The sequence below is a fragment of the Diabrotica undecimpunctata genome, chromosome 1 (assembly GCF_040954645.1).
Source record: "Diabrotica undecimpunctata isolate CICGRU chromosome 1, icDiaUnde3, whole genome shotgun sequence".
Lineage (NCBI taxonomy): Eukaryota > Metazoa > Arthropoda > Insecta > Coleoptera > Chrysomelidae > Diabrotica > Diabrotica undecimpunctata.
In genome coordinates this window covers 72,755,156-72,769,650 of record NC_092803.1, presented here as the reverse complement: position 1 = coordinate 72,769,650, position 14,495 = coordinate 72,755,156, and the positions used below count along the sequence as shown (strand labels likewise).

The window sequence follows — 14,495 nt, the reverse complement described above, 5'->3', positions numbered from 1 at the left end:
AAGGTTTTGTAATTCGAGACATTATAGACACGATAACATTTGATTCCAAGCATACCGTCGACTACCATGAGGATATGATAGATCTAACTACATCCTCGAAGATACTCATTAATAATACAAGGACAGCATGGTAACACACGTAATGTAATACAACATTGGAAAAAGTGCGTGAAACATTTTATGGAGGAAGAAAAAAAAAGTAATGTTCTGAATTATTTTGAGTTAACTAATATGACTTGTTGAGCATTGTTAAGATTTTTTTCGTGAAAAGTATGCCAATGTTTTTTTATTGCCCTCTCGTATATAAAGATGTAATATAATGCTTAAACAAATATATATAATAAAAAAAAACAATTTTACAAATATCGTTTTTGTTTTAGCGATCCAAAAAACATACACCCCCTAATCCAAAGCTTGGTCGGAAATATTTCAGATTTTTTAAAAAGCCACAATCATCAACTCAGCCTAAACATACTAAAACTGTGCGACGAAGCAAAAACTGCCAAAGGAGATGTAGCTTTAAAACTGATCTCAGTACTCTTCAGTCACTGGCAGGAAGCTCGTAAAGAGGCACTTACCAAAGAAATAAAAAATTTAGTCAATAAACTCGAAAGTCCTACTTCTGAACTAGATCTTCGAGCCACCATAACGGGAATCACTTCGATAGCTCTAAGGAATGAAGAAGTTGTCGAAATTTGTATCAACGCTGATATTGTGCCAATTTTGCTAATTTTGTGCGAAAAATGCGAGGGATCTTCTATGAGGAGTCTCTTACTACGAGCCTTGAGCACTGTTTGCTGCAGTTCTTCAGCGGTAAGACAGTTTGAAAAATTCTCAGGCGTACAGATTATAGCAGATACTCTGGAGGAATATTCGAGACCAGAAACGGAACGGTCCGAAGCTGTTGCGTTACTGGCTCAAGTCACTGCTCCTTGGGTGGAAGACAATCATTCTGTTAAAGGTAAGAAACCAAGCTTAAAATTTGTTATAACCATTTTTTTTTTCGTTATAGTGTTTCTATTTGAATTCACTTTGACGAAGTACTTGTGAATGCCTTGTTTTCAAATATGTATTATTTTATCGAGATCTCTTGTAATAGAAGCTTCTTCATTGTAACTATTTGTTTATATTCTATTTAAACTTACCCAAAAGTGTAATAATTTGACTATAATTGCAACTGGAATATAGTTATTTTGAACCTTTTTAAAAATTCTTTAACTTTTCTTATAATTCTTTTAACATTTATTAGTTACTTTTCATATTCTGTTTTAGGTTTACAGGACTACTCCAGAAAATTAGTCAAATCTTTAACAAAATTCGCAGCTAACACCAAGTGCTGCCAAAATTTGCTCTTATGTGCAGCAGCTCTGGCAAATCTGAGCACCATGGACTCGAAAGCAATAAAATACATGATCCATAACAACACAGCTAAATTTCTTATGGAAAACATTCAATCTCGTGGACCAGCAGCTTCAATATACCTGCTAGAGCAGATGGCAACACTTCTGGCAAATCTCTCGGCTTCTGATATCGCTAGAAAACAGCTGACTGAAATGAAAGCACCTACAGCACTTTTGTGTTTCCTAAAGATGAATCTAAATGGAGAAGACGTAGAAAAAAGACTGCAACAGAAGAGTATCATCGCTTTGTCGAGGTTATGTGGGGAACGAGCTGCGGCAATGCAAGTGGTTGAGTTGGGGGGAGTTGATAAACTAGTCATGATGTGTAGAGAAAAGGAAGAACGATTCGATAGTGACGCTGTATTAGTGGCTGCATTGGTAAGTTGACGCTTTTTTTAACTTCAATAATATTTCAAATTATCGACGACTTCTTAAAGAACTACAATTGGACGAAAGCAGCGAGCCTATTTTTAGGTTCAGAAATATATGATAACCGCTGGAAGCCAAATCTGGTAATCAGAACCGCTGAGGCACTAATTCAAAACCCAATTGTGAAGTCAGTCTTATAGAATTTTAAGGAAAAGAAAGTATATAATTAAAAAATTGGTAGAAAGTGGTTAAACATAATACAGATGATGTATTCGAATAAAGGAATTTTCAAAATGTACGAATTTTTGTATTTACAAATACTATAATGTTTGTAAAAAAAAACAAAAAGAAAAAGAACAAAACTAGGATGGAACAATAATAGAAAGGATCTAAAAACATACATACACTTTAATAGGAAGACAGTGGTGATTGGTGGACAAAAATTAGTAACTTATGAAAAAACATACCTATAAACTAAACTAAAAATAATATTACTGGAATATACCGATTGCATTAACAATAATGAATCAGTTCACTGACTCCCAAATCAATTTAAATAATGCTCATAAATACTTTTCCAACTACTTACACCAACACCACTCCAAATTCATTATACTTGACTTTTTATTTTAGGCAACTCTTAGAAAGATCGTCGATACGTGTGGAAGTGACGTCTTGAGTGCCCAAGACGCTCAAGAGTTAGTCGAACCGAAGCTACTTGACTCATTTTTAGCCTACTCATCTCAGAACGAGAGCTATGTATGATATTTTTAGAAGGCTTAATGTATTTTGTAAAACCGAGCTTAGTGGCTATTTATTCAAATACATGTATTTATATATATGTAGTATATATATATATATATATATATATATATATATATATATATATATATATATGTAGTATATATATATATATATGTAGTATATATATATATATATATATATATATATATATATATATACAGAGCGCAGCTAAATTATGGACCAAATCCATTATTTTTCAAACAATTTATTTTAGACAAAAATCCTGATATACGTCGATTTTTAATCTTAAATGCCTTTTTTTTTTTAATATGCGAAAATGATGATGTCACCATTTTGGACACGGTGACGTAATTGTTGATTTTTTAAATTAAAATGTGAGTCTTGTAATACCTAATTTGAAAGGCCTTTTAATAATGTATTTAGCAGTATGATACTTAACTGACTAATGCTTATACAGGTAAAATAAAAAATAATTTAATTTAATCAGAGAATAATTTTACAATAAATGAACTGCAATAGTAAATTAACTATAACATAATATTTTCAGCTAAATTAAATGCTCAAACTGCCATCCACAGGTGTCTTCACAATAAACAAATCGACGAACACATTTTTTTGTACATTACGGAGTAATTCTATTAACATCTTTTCGAATTCGGTCTTGCGACTCCTATAGATGTTACGACTTATCTACAAAAAACTTTGATTTTAAATATCCGCATAAAAAATCTAGAGGTTTAAGATCTGGAGATCTTGGGGGACTCTATTATTTCTGGTCTATAATTCAAGTCCCAGGAAAACACTGGTTTAAAAATTCGCGAATATTACGTGCATAATGCGGGGGTGCACAATATTGTTGTAACCAGATACTGTCATCTGGTAAGTTAGGATTTTTGGCATTTATAAACATATTGATAAAGAAATTGCAGATAACTCATTATTTATTATATAAATCAATTATTATTTTATGGTGTTGACTAGGTTACCTTCAGTCATCCAGTGAGAATTATTCTTACTACAGTATTTTCAATTTTAATGACTGAACCATTTATGCAAAATGTAGGCTCTTCGCGGTTACATAAATCCTGCAAAATGTCATAAAACTGCATAAAGCGATGAGGATCATCTTCGATGAGTTCTCAATGTGAGAAGAACACCCAATACCGACCGTTGTGATATACCTGTGTCCGCTCTAATTGGCGTAAAGTATTGTCAGCAGTATCTTCAACACTTAGTACAACGTAAGTTTCACGTTTTCTGATACCTTAGGACGTCCAAAATTTCGAATATTCTAACATGACCAGTTTAAATCTAAATAGTTAAAATGATGACCTAAGTTTTTTCTAAATTTTACTGACTTTTGATTGGCTGAGAGGTATGTCACATCCTATAAAAATTAAAATTTCGTTCCGTTGGGTTTTACTTAAAGTAACCATAATTTACTTGTAAAACTTTTTTACTTGAAATTTGCTGTATCTGATAAAACTCCAACTGATATTTTAATTGACATTACGGAGTCAACTTGATTTTTATCGATTAATAGCAACTTGATTTTTGACGATTAATTGCTGTTGTGTATTTCTTTAGCTTTTTCTGTTTTTACTTAAGTTTAAAATATTAAGATAAAGTTTATGAAATACTGGATGTACCTATCACCTAAAATATTGTAGCAATAAATATTCAATAATTTTTAACAGTAGTAGCAAATTCTAAAACTGAAAATTAAAATAAATTTTTGGTCACCCCGCAGAAATAATAATTGACCAAGTATGCCACTATTGAATAGTGTTAAAAGACCTTTAAAATGGGTTATTATAAGAACCACATTTAATTTAATAAAAATTAACAATTACGCCACCATGTCAATACTGATGACGTCACCATGTTCGCATATTATTTAAAAAATTGGCATTTAAAATTAAAAAATCGACCTATATATATATATATATATATATATATATATATATATATATATATATATATATATATATATATATATATATATATATATATATATATATATATATATATATATATATATATATATATGTGTGTGTGTGTGTGAATATATAGGGTGATTCCTTGGGAGTCTCAATTGAACGAGACTTAATATAATTAATATCTGAAAAAAGAGTTGGTCACTTTTATTTTGAAACCTTCTGATTTAACACCCTGTTGTAACAGTTAAAGTTCTTTCTAATAAAGTCATAACATATAGGGTGATCCATTTAATATAGTTGAGAAAATTTTAAGTACGCGTTTTGAATCACCTTATAAATATTACTTGATCTACAAAATGTTGAAGCTTCATCAAATTATACGATAAAAAAATTTTACCAAACAGAACGGTAGCAATTTTAGTTTTCATAAAGATAAAAGGGTATCAAATCGGACGCTGTTCCATAATAAAATTGGTCATAGCTCGTAAAACAATCAGTGTACAGTACTATAATCTGATGTTCATGGAATTCTTAAGAGCTATTCTATCGAAATGTGTAATAATATATAGGGCATTATATGTAAAATAAGGAAGTTCTAGTCAATTTCCGGTATAACCTACATTATTGGTGGTAGGCTTTAAATATTTTAGATGAATTCGGCTTCTCTAAAAACGCCTCAACCTAAATTTTTAGATATTAGTTATGTCAAGTTTCTGTAAAACGTCTAATTGAAACTCACAAATATATATATATATATATATATATATATATATATATATATATATATATATATATATATATATATTTCAACGCGACCTCTTGGTACTAAAGGTTCTTGAACTATGCCACCTATTTATCATTTTAATGACATTCGAGTGACGTAGCTAAACACATATTTTGTAAGATGATTTTCAAAAGTGATCATATGGCAAGTTGTACCTCATTTGAGTTCGTTTTAAAGTCCCTTTCAACGATACTTATAAGATTAAAACTCTTGGGATTCCATTCAAAAATGAACTTACAAAATTGCACCCATCAGCCAAGTTTTAGTGTTCAGAATATAAGATGCAACAATTGTTTAGTTTGTAAAAAGATGAACAAAATTTTATGTAACAATTGTTTAGAAACTTCAGAATTTATATCAAAATTTTGATTTGAAACATATAATTACCCAATAATGAGTTTAATAAGATTAATACACATTTTGCAACGCTGTATAAATAGTATATATCGGACAAATCATTTTGCCGCTGTAAGATAAGGGTCAATATATATCTTAAATGATTGAAAAACTAATAAAATTGCCCATTCCACGGTAATACTATTTGTAACTGTATAATATATCCCTTAGTACCTTGACATTAGGCAGAAAATTGTTGCCATCGTCAAACAGGAATTGCACATACTAGTGATACGCCCTCTATAAATATTATGCACACTAAGCTATATTTTACAAAACATTCTTTTTATTTATTTTTTAGAGTGAAAAATATATTCAAATTATCAAATTTCTTCATTTAAAATACATTTAACAATTTCATTTTTTATGTGAAATATTTCTGTTATGTATTTCAGTATCTCTTGATTTATATTATTTTATTACCTATTCTTCTGCAAATAGAGACCATTGCTAAAATTATAAATCCATAATTCTATTAGTAATTCATCTATTCCTGCTCGGGAATGAGGAAAGTTAAAATTTATTTTAAGGTATGAACTTGATAGATCTGACTTTACATAACTTTGTAATTAGTACCTACGTCGTACAAGACTTAATCAAACTTCTTTTGAACGTCAAAATATGGGGCAAAAAATTGTTATGATCGTTTGTATATTGGGTGATGAAAGGGGTTAAGTCAAAGGGTTGGAATTCCGGTTGATGTTATGTTTGTCAAGGATGCATTCAAGAATCTTCCCGAGGTATTGATAAGGTAAACAGGTCTATAGAATTCCACATAGGTAAAAAAATTCTAGAATTTGCTACGTTGATTGTTCATGTTCAAACAAGGTAGATGCTCTCTAGATATTGTTTTAGACATCTTCTGCTGATTATCCTGGGTCTCCACCCATTATCCATCGTTGGGACTTTAAAGGTGTTCCAGAATTTCCCGTCATATCTGTAGTCCAGTTTTGAAGTCTCCCCCGTGCATTAGTGAGCTTGTAGGACGATGATTTCCATTTTAATCCTGACTAAGATGCAGTTTTACTCGTTTTGATTATAGAGTCCTTAATTACTTTATATTGATGCCGTCTTTTGTGCGTGGTTGTATTCAATCATTGTGTGATGAAAATATATTGTTAAAGTGGTTTATACTTATCTCTTGGAGCGGCGTACACGATTACCTTTTGTATAAAACTTTCAATTTGGATAATGCTCGTATTTAATACCAAGCTTTCTTTCGCAAACTCTTTCTTTATTGGAATATCCAGTTCTTTACCACGGTTGGGTGGTTTATATGTTTCCTGTCTGCATTCACTAATGTGATGACAGTTTATGTAACATTTGTTGCATTATTATATAATATTTTATTTGTATATGATCTTTTTCAGAAAAAATATCTGCATTTTATTTTAAGAGACTCAAGTAGTACTATAACCTACCATAAAATGACCATTCAGACTATTTAAATATAAAGTTTTAATATATTTTTCACTCATATATTTTCGTTCTTTTGCCATATTAAGTTTTAAGTGTTCTTTTTTATTTTTATAAAATGTTTTTATTTAAAATGTTTTATATTTGTTGACTATTTTATTTTCAAATTCTTTATTGAGATTAGTAAACTTTGTATCTACATTGATAGATAATTTAGTGAATTTACTTTTGTATGTACTTTTTGTGTACTTATGTTCTGATGTTACCAAATATTATGTAGTGTGTTTATAAGTATTATGTAATTATACTTGAAAAATATAAAATTATATATCAAAATTGTTTTTTCGCTTATTTCTACCCCAACCCAGTTTAGCTGGTCTGAACTTGGCTAAAGTTAATTAGTCAAACTTTTGAAGCTGATGACTACAAAAAACGTGTAATCTAAAGCATATTAGTCATAAAACCAAAACAAATTATATATTAAAATAAACTTAACCGCAAAAGTTTTGCACCACCAAAAATTATGCTTATTTTGAAGGTTGATTTTCTCGTGAACGTATTAACGGTTTTTACACTGTTGGGCAAACGTTTACTCCAACTTCTCTTTTGGGCTTATGAAAGAAAGAAACAACGTAAACTGATATCACTTGTTTCCCCATCTACTTCTAATGGCCGCTTAACATCGCCTAAGCATGCTGAATATTAAGCGGGCTATTTGATTTTGGTCTTTGGAGTTTCAGGTAGCAATAACCATAGTTTCTATATCTTGCAGGGAAGCAGAATGTGACTGACAAAGTCTTAATTGTCTACCGACAATATTCCATAAGTGTTCAATAGAATTCATGTCGGGACTGTGAGGGGCCAATTCAATGTCTGAATATTTACCTCACTTAAATATTCAGTAACGTCACGCGATACGTGGAGCCTTGCGTTTTCATGCGTTAAGTTGAAATTATTTCCTATATAAGGTGCGAGAGGAACAACGTGTTTACAGAAACAAAATTTCTGTAATGTACCTTTTTTATATTAAAAAGCCACCACGTAAAAACACGAAATCCGTTCTTCCTATCAAGGAAATTCCACCCTTGGTTCTATTGTATTGAACAAATTGAACATAAAACAACATTTATTTCTTCCACCCGGTATAAGCCCAAAAGAGAAGTTTGAGTAAACCTTTGTCCAACAGCGTAAATAACAAAGAAAAAGTCTAAAATAATAAAAAAAATTAGCAAAAGCCGTTTACGAGAAAATCAACTATCAAAATGAGCATAATTCTTGGTTGTGCAAAGCTTTTTCGGTTAAATTTAATTATAATAAGTTTATGTATATAAGCTAATGTTAGGTTCTACTAAATCAAAATTATAAACACTTGGAATAATTGTGGCATGAATTTGAGGTAGAGCATCTACTAAAGTTTGGACACACCAAGAAAATCAATGTGAAAATTATTAAGTGCTTAGCAATGACCACTTAGATTATAACTATTACTGAACTAGCGTGAAAAGAAAACTAGAAAATGAAGAATCTAAGAAAGAAATAATCTCTACAGAATAAAGGATATTAAATATGATAAATGTGCAGTCTTTCTCAAGGCAAGTTGGCAAAATAGTTTTAAGAATTAACACTATAATCGTAATTTTCAATGAAACAACTAAAAAGAAAAAGTAAAGGGATCGACTGGTTTTATACATTCCTTAAGAGAAATAATGTTCTAACAGAACGTAGCGCCCAAAATATAAAGCGGTGCAGGGCAAATGTTACACGAGAAACAGTTTTAAACTATTTTAACAAGCTAAAAAACACACTTGAAGGCTTTCTCCCGTCTCACATTGTCAATTACAACGAAACTAATTTAACTGATGACTCGGGTAGAATAAAAGTGTTGTGCCGTCGCGGATCAAAAAGGGTCAAAAAAATAATGGATTCGAGCAAAGTCAGCACATCAGTTAAGATGGTTATCAGCGGATCAGGTGTACTTTTAGCTGCATATGTGGTGTACAAATCGGTACACTTATATCCATCATGAGTAGAGGGAGGACCAGAAGGGTGTGTCTACAATAGAACAAAGTCAGGCTGGTTCGACTCTCCAACATTCGAAGACTGGTTCGATAAAATTCTTCTCCCATATTTTAAAAAATTGTCAGGGAAAAAAGTAATCATAGGCGATAACTTAGCTAGCCATATATCTATACATGTTGTCGAAAACTGCAAAAAGTATGACATTCAGTTTGTGATGCTGCCTCCGAATGCAACGCATTTGTTACAGCCGCTAGACGTCGCTTTTTTTGCTCCATTTAAAAAGTCGTGGCGCAATACCCCTACCGAATTGATAACCAAAAATAAAGGATGTATTCCCAAGTCTGAGTTTTGTGGGCTATTTAAAAAAGCCATTGAAGTCATTGTTCATATCAAAGATAATATTACGTCTGGTTTTAAATATTGCGGAATTATTCCATTAAAGTCAGACGACGTCATCAAAAAGTTACCAGCTAGTGAACCTTCAGAAACTGAAAACCAAGACCACTGGACCAACACTCTTCAAAACTTTCTTCCTGAAAGTAGACAGGGCGCAACCCAAGAACGTTTAAAAAGACGGAGCAAAAAGTTATAGGTGCCTGCAGGTAAAGGGGTAAGCGTAAGAGATTTAGAACAACCATTAATCGGAGAAGAAAGGGAAACTCAAGAATATAGAACAAGTAGTGAGGATGACCAAAGTGGAACAGAGCTGCAGACTGAAAAAGAGGCTGAGGTTGAAAGTGAACAAATTGAAATGGGTGAGACCGATTGTTCTATAGACATTAATACTTTTGTACTTGTTAAATTAGTTTCACCAAAGAATGTAGATAAATATTATGTTGGGAATGTTACAGAGGTAATTGATAAGAAAAAAAAATTATATAAAGAAAGTGGCCACAATATCATAATAGCACTACAGCAGCTTATAAAAGAAATATGGATACAGAAGTCCCTTCCCAGTGATTGGAATATTGGAATACTTTGCACCATACACAAAAAGGGAGATATCTTTGAATGCTCTAACCATCGAGGAATTACGCTCCTAAATGCAGCGTATAAAATATTCTCCAATATACTATGCCATCGTATGGCACCATATGCAGAGCAAAGTAATAGGACAATACCAGGCTGGTTTTAGAGGTGGTAAATCAACAATGCATCAGATTTCAACACTGAGACAAATTCTAGAGAAAACACTGGAATACGGTGTAGACACGCACCACATATTTATAGACTACAAGGCAGCCTACGACTATATAAATAGAAGAGAATTGCTTAGAGCAATGGTAGACCTAGGAGTTCCAAATCAGTTGGTAAGTCTAACCAAACTAACCCTTGAAAAAGTTGAATGCAGAGTACGAATCCAGGGGGAACTCTCTGAACCTTTTAAAACAAATAACGGGCTACGTCAGGGAGAACCACTCTCCTGTATACTATTCAATTTAGCTCTGGAAAAAGTAATACGTACGTAACAAATCACAACTACCGGTTCAATATATAACAAATCTGTGCAAATCCTAGCATATGCTGATAATATCAATATTGTTGGGAGAACGGAAAACGCAGCACGAGAGGCGTACGTAGCACTAAAGAAAGCGGCTACAAAAATGGGTTTAATAATAAACACCAATAAAACGAAATACATGAAAATAGGTACGCAACCACAAATAATACGGCCACTTGTTATAGAAAACGACGTCATCGAAGCAGTTAACGAATTTGTATACCTGGGAACGCTCGTCAATACTAATGACACTACCGCAGAGATAAACTGTAGAATTTGCACGGCTAATAGATGCTATTGTGGGCTTAATCTCCTTTTTAAATCTACAGTTATATCAAGAAATACAAAAGTAAAACTCTACAAAACAATAATACGCCCAGTCCTAACATATGGTTCAGAAACCTGGACTTTAACAAAAAACAATGAAAACATGTTAGAATGTTTCGAAAGAAAAATACTAAGGCGAATCTATGGAGCGGTAAATGAAAATAGTGTCTGGAGAAGACGATACAGCTACGAACTCTAAAGAATATACCAGGAACCAGATATAGTAAAACACATTAAGATAGGACGTCTGAGGTGGGTAGGCCATGTAATGCGGATGGAGCAAACCGACCCAGCTAGAAAAACGCTCCTTGATAGACCAAAGAATAGTCATAGTCAAAGAAGAAGAGTAAGACCCAGAACAAGATTACTAGATCAGGGGTCACCAAATGGCGGACCTCGGTCCGCATCCGGATCTTGAGCTTGTTTTTGCGGACCGCCGTTAAATTCAAAACATAGTAATAAAATTATAATCAAATTTAAATATATTATAAATATCTTTACATGTTTAAAATGCAGAGTACTCAGTGGCGCACCCAGAATTTGTCTTAGGGGGTGGGGGTTTTGAAATTTTTTTATGCTACCTCCATTTTGAGTCCCTAAAATTTGGGTTTTAGTTTAATTTAAAATAGTAAAGATAGCAGTGCCAAAGATTCAGGTATCTATTATCCTGCCTACCAACCAAAACCACCCTCTCTTACTTGTGCGCAGTTGACTGTCGCACGTACCGTAATCCGAAAGTGGGGTGGCCACTATAAGGTTGACGACCTTTTTGGAACACTCTCTTCTCTTATCTGGATCTTATCTATTGTTCTGAAGCTATTTTCTTGTGGCATTTAAAAGTAATTACTAATTTAATGGGAATAGGCCACAATTGAAGGTTAAAATAAGGTTATTGACGTTTGACATTAATCCAACTTGTAAATACAATACATTTTGAAGACGGCTATCGCCGTATTCGCGTTCTCCTCCGCCAATCCTCCCGGTCCAAGGCATTCTCCTCCTCCAAACCATCGCTCTTCTAATTCCTTCATTCCATGAGCGTCGAGGTCTACCTCTTTTTCTTCTTCCAGGGGCTTACATTTGTGAAGTTTTTGGGGCCAGCGTTCGTCAGGCATTCTCAATAGATGTCCAAACCATTTTGAACCTCTTCTTTCTATTCTGTCAATGACCGTTTCTGTAGCATTCATGTTATTTCTTATAATTCTTTGGTCTTCCTTTCCTGCCTTAATGTTCCAGCACTCCTTCTCAAATAATCCATTTCCACTGCCAACAATCTTCTCTTCAGGTCTGTATTAATTGTCCATACTTCAGAGCCATAACAATGAACTGATTCAACCATGGTTTGCCCTATTCTTTTTTTGTTCCTTTTGGAAGTGTTGTGATCCCACCATAAGGAGTTCAGACATCCTACAATGTTACGTCCCTGATTAATTCGTGTTTAATTTCGGTTTCTCCCAAGCCATTCTTAGCAATGAGTGGACCTAAATATTTAAATTTTTCCACTTGTTTGATTTCCATGTCCTCGTCTATCAACACTTCAAACCTTGCATCTGAATTGATAACTAAATATTCTGTTTTCTTGATTGCTGACTTGTAACCCCCATTTTAAATATTCTCTCTATAGATGCTTTATCATAAATTCTAGATCATAAGAATCTTGAGCTAGGATGACTTGGTCATCCGCAAAGTTCAGGGAGAACAGTATGTCATTTCCTATGGGGATTCCCATTCCCTGGCAGTGGTTTTTCCAATTTTCGAGGGCTCCCTCAATATATAAATTAAACAGTAAGGGTGACATACTGCATCCTTGTTTTAGTCCTATAGTTACTTTTATTGGCTCTGATAGTCTATATCCGATTTTTAAGTAAGTAGTGTTATCCCTGTATACTTCTGTGATTATTTCTAAAAGGTATGGACTAATGTCGAGTTGTTGTTAAGCGTGCCACAATTTAAGTCTTGGAACTGTATTATACGCCTTTTCTAGGTCAATGAAGGCTACATGTACTTCGGTACCAACCGCTATTCCTTTTTCTATTAATTGTTGAAGTATAAACAAGTTATCGGTGCAAGATCAAAGATCAAAAATTCAAACGTCAATAAACTTATTTTAACCTTCAATTGAGACTTTTTTCCATTAAAATAGTAATCAGCTCTTATCTCTGTCGTTAGCCCGGTTGGTGTTTCTCTTCTTCTTCTTTCTTTTTAATGACTGCTCGGATGTAATTGTGATTCCATCCCTCCGTATTTCCCGTCATCTTCACGATCATTTCTCTTACAGTCACAGAGTTCATACCTATTTCTTTATACATTCTGTTTCTCTCCACTGTACATCTATTACACTCCAGCATTGTGTGAGTAACAATGTCGGAATATTCACACTATAGGCATTTATCTGTATCTATCTTTCTGAACCTATGAAGATACGTCCTAAAACAGACAATCTATCCAGTCCCTCAGGCTCGGGATCAGCATCTTTGTCCACTGAGCAACATCTTCCTTGTTGTTCCACTCTTCTTGCGTTTTGGGGGTTAAAACCCTCCCCTGGGTGCGCCACAGAGAGTACTAATATTATATAGAAATGTTCGTAATCTAAACTAATGTTTCATAAAATTGTTTAACACTATTTATAGTTGCAAAAAGAAACAAACCAGAAACAGTATCATTAAATGATTAAATCTATTAAAGATTCTAGAAATTAAAGTTCTAAGATACAAATATTTTAAATTACGCCGCAAATATTTATAAAACTGTAGTGTCGTAAAAATGCAGCTACACAATGTGATTTTATGGACAAACTGATGTATAGAGTCCAAGATAAATTTGTAACAGGCATGAGGCCAGGTCATATATTGGACCGTTTGTGTGAGGAGAGTCCGTCCAAAAGTTTTCAAGAACTGTTAGAGATAGCTTTGAACAAAGAGCCTTGAGAGAACAGTCCAGAAATAATGCTGAAGTGAATAAGCTACAAGAAGTTAGACAAAAAGCAAGTAGTACTTCTAGTAGTAATATTTCCAGAAATGGTGAGAAAATAGTGGAGAGACATAGTGATAAAGAGAGACATAGTGATCCAGAAGACTTAAGGTGTAATTTCTGTAACAAAACCAAGCATAATTTTAGTAAATGTAAGTACCGAACATTTATTTGTAAAAAATGTGGCAAAAAGGGTCATATTATGGCAGCATGCAAATTAGAGCAGAATCGTTTGGTGGAAGAGGAAGAAAATGAGAATATACTTTCATTGTACAACTTAACAGACATTCAACAAGTTAATTTTATAAAGCCACTGTATATTCCAGTTGTAGTAGATGATAAGGTGTCCACACAAATGGAATTGGATACTGGAGCAGGTATTTCTTGCATGCCTCATAAGTTTTATTTAGATAATTTAAGCTACATTCCTTTGAATAAAACAGGTATTAAATTAAAAACCTACTCTGGAGAAATTGTGAATCCAGAAGGGAAAATTACTGTAAAAATTTCTATACAGAATGTTTCAAAAATTTGTAATTTTACAATAGTCAAGAAAGCTACTAAAATGTTGTTAGGTCGCGATATAATTAGTAAATTTAACATGTCTT

General features: G+C 32.9%; 2 protein-coding genes across 3 annotated transcripts in view; both read left to right on the top strand.

The window, feature by feature from the left end:
• The window catches only part of insc (spindle orientation adaptor protein inscuteable), a 148,055-nt gene extending 145,454 nt beyond the window's left edge, over positions 1-2,601 (top strand). For both annotated transcript variants that reach the window (XM_072544318.1, XM_072544316.1), the window contains exons 4-6: positions 381-961; positions 1,273-1,778; positions 2,403-2,601. In XM_072544318.1, the coding sequence (XP_072400419.1) occupies positions 381-961; positions 1,273-1,778; positions 2,403-2,534 (1,219 nt within the window). In that variant the 3' untranslated portion in view covers positions 2,535-2,601. The remainder of the gene's footprint in view (positions 1-380; positions 962-1,272; positions 1,779-2,402) is intronic.
• Positions 1-14,495, top strand: part of Sec31 (COPII coat complex component secretory 31) — a 357,018-nt gene that overhangs the window by 46,073 nt on the left and 296,450 nt on the right. The gene's annotated exons all lie outside the window — the stretch shown is intronic.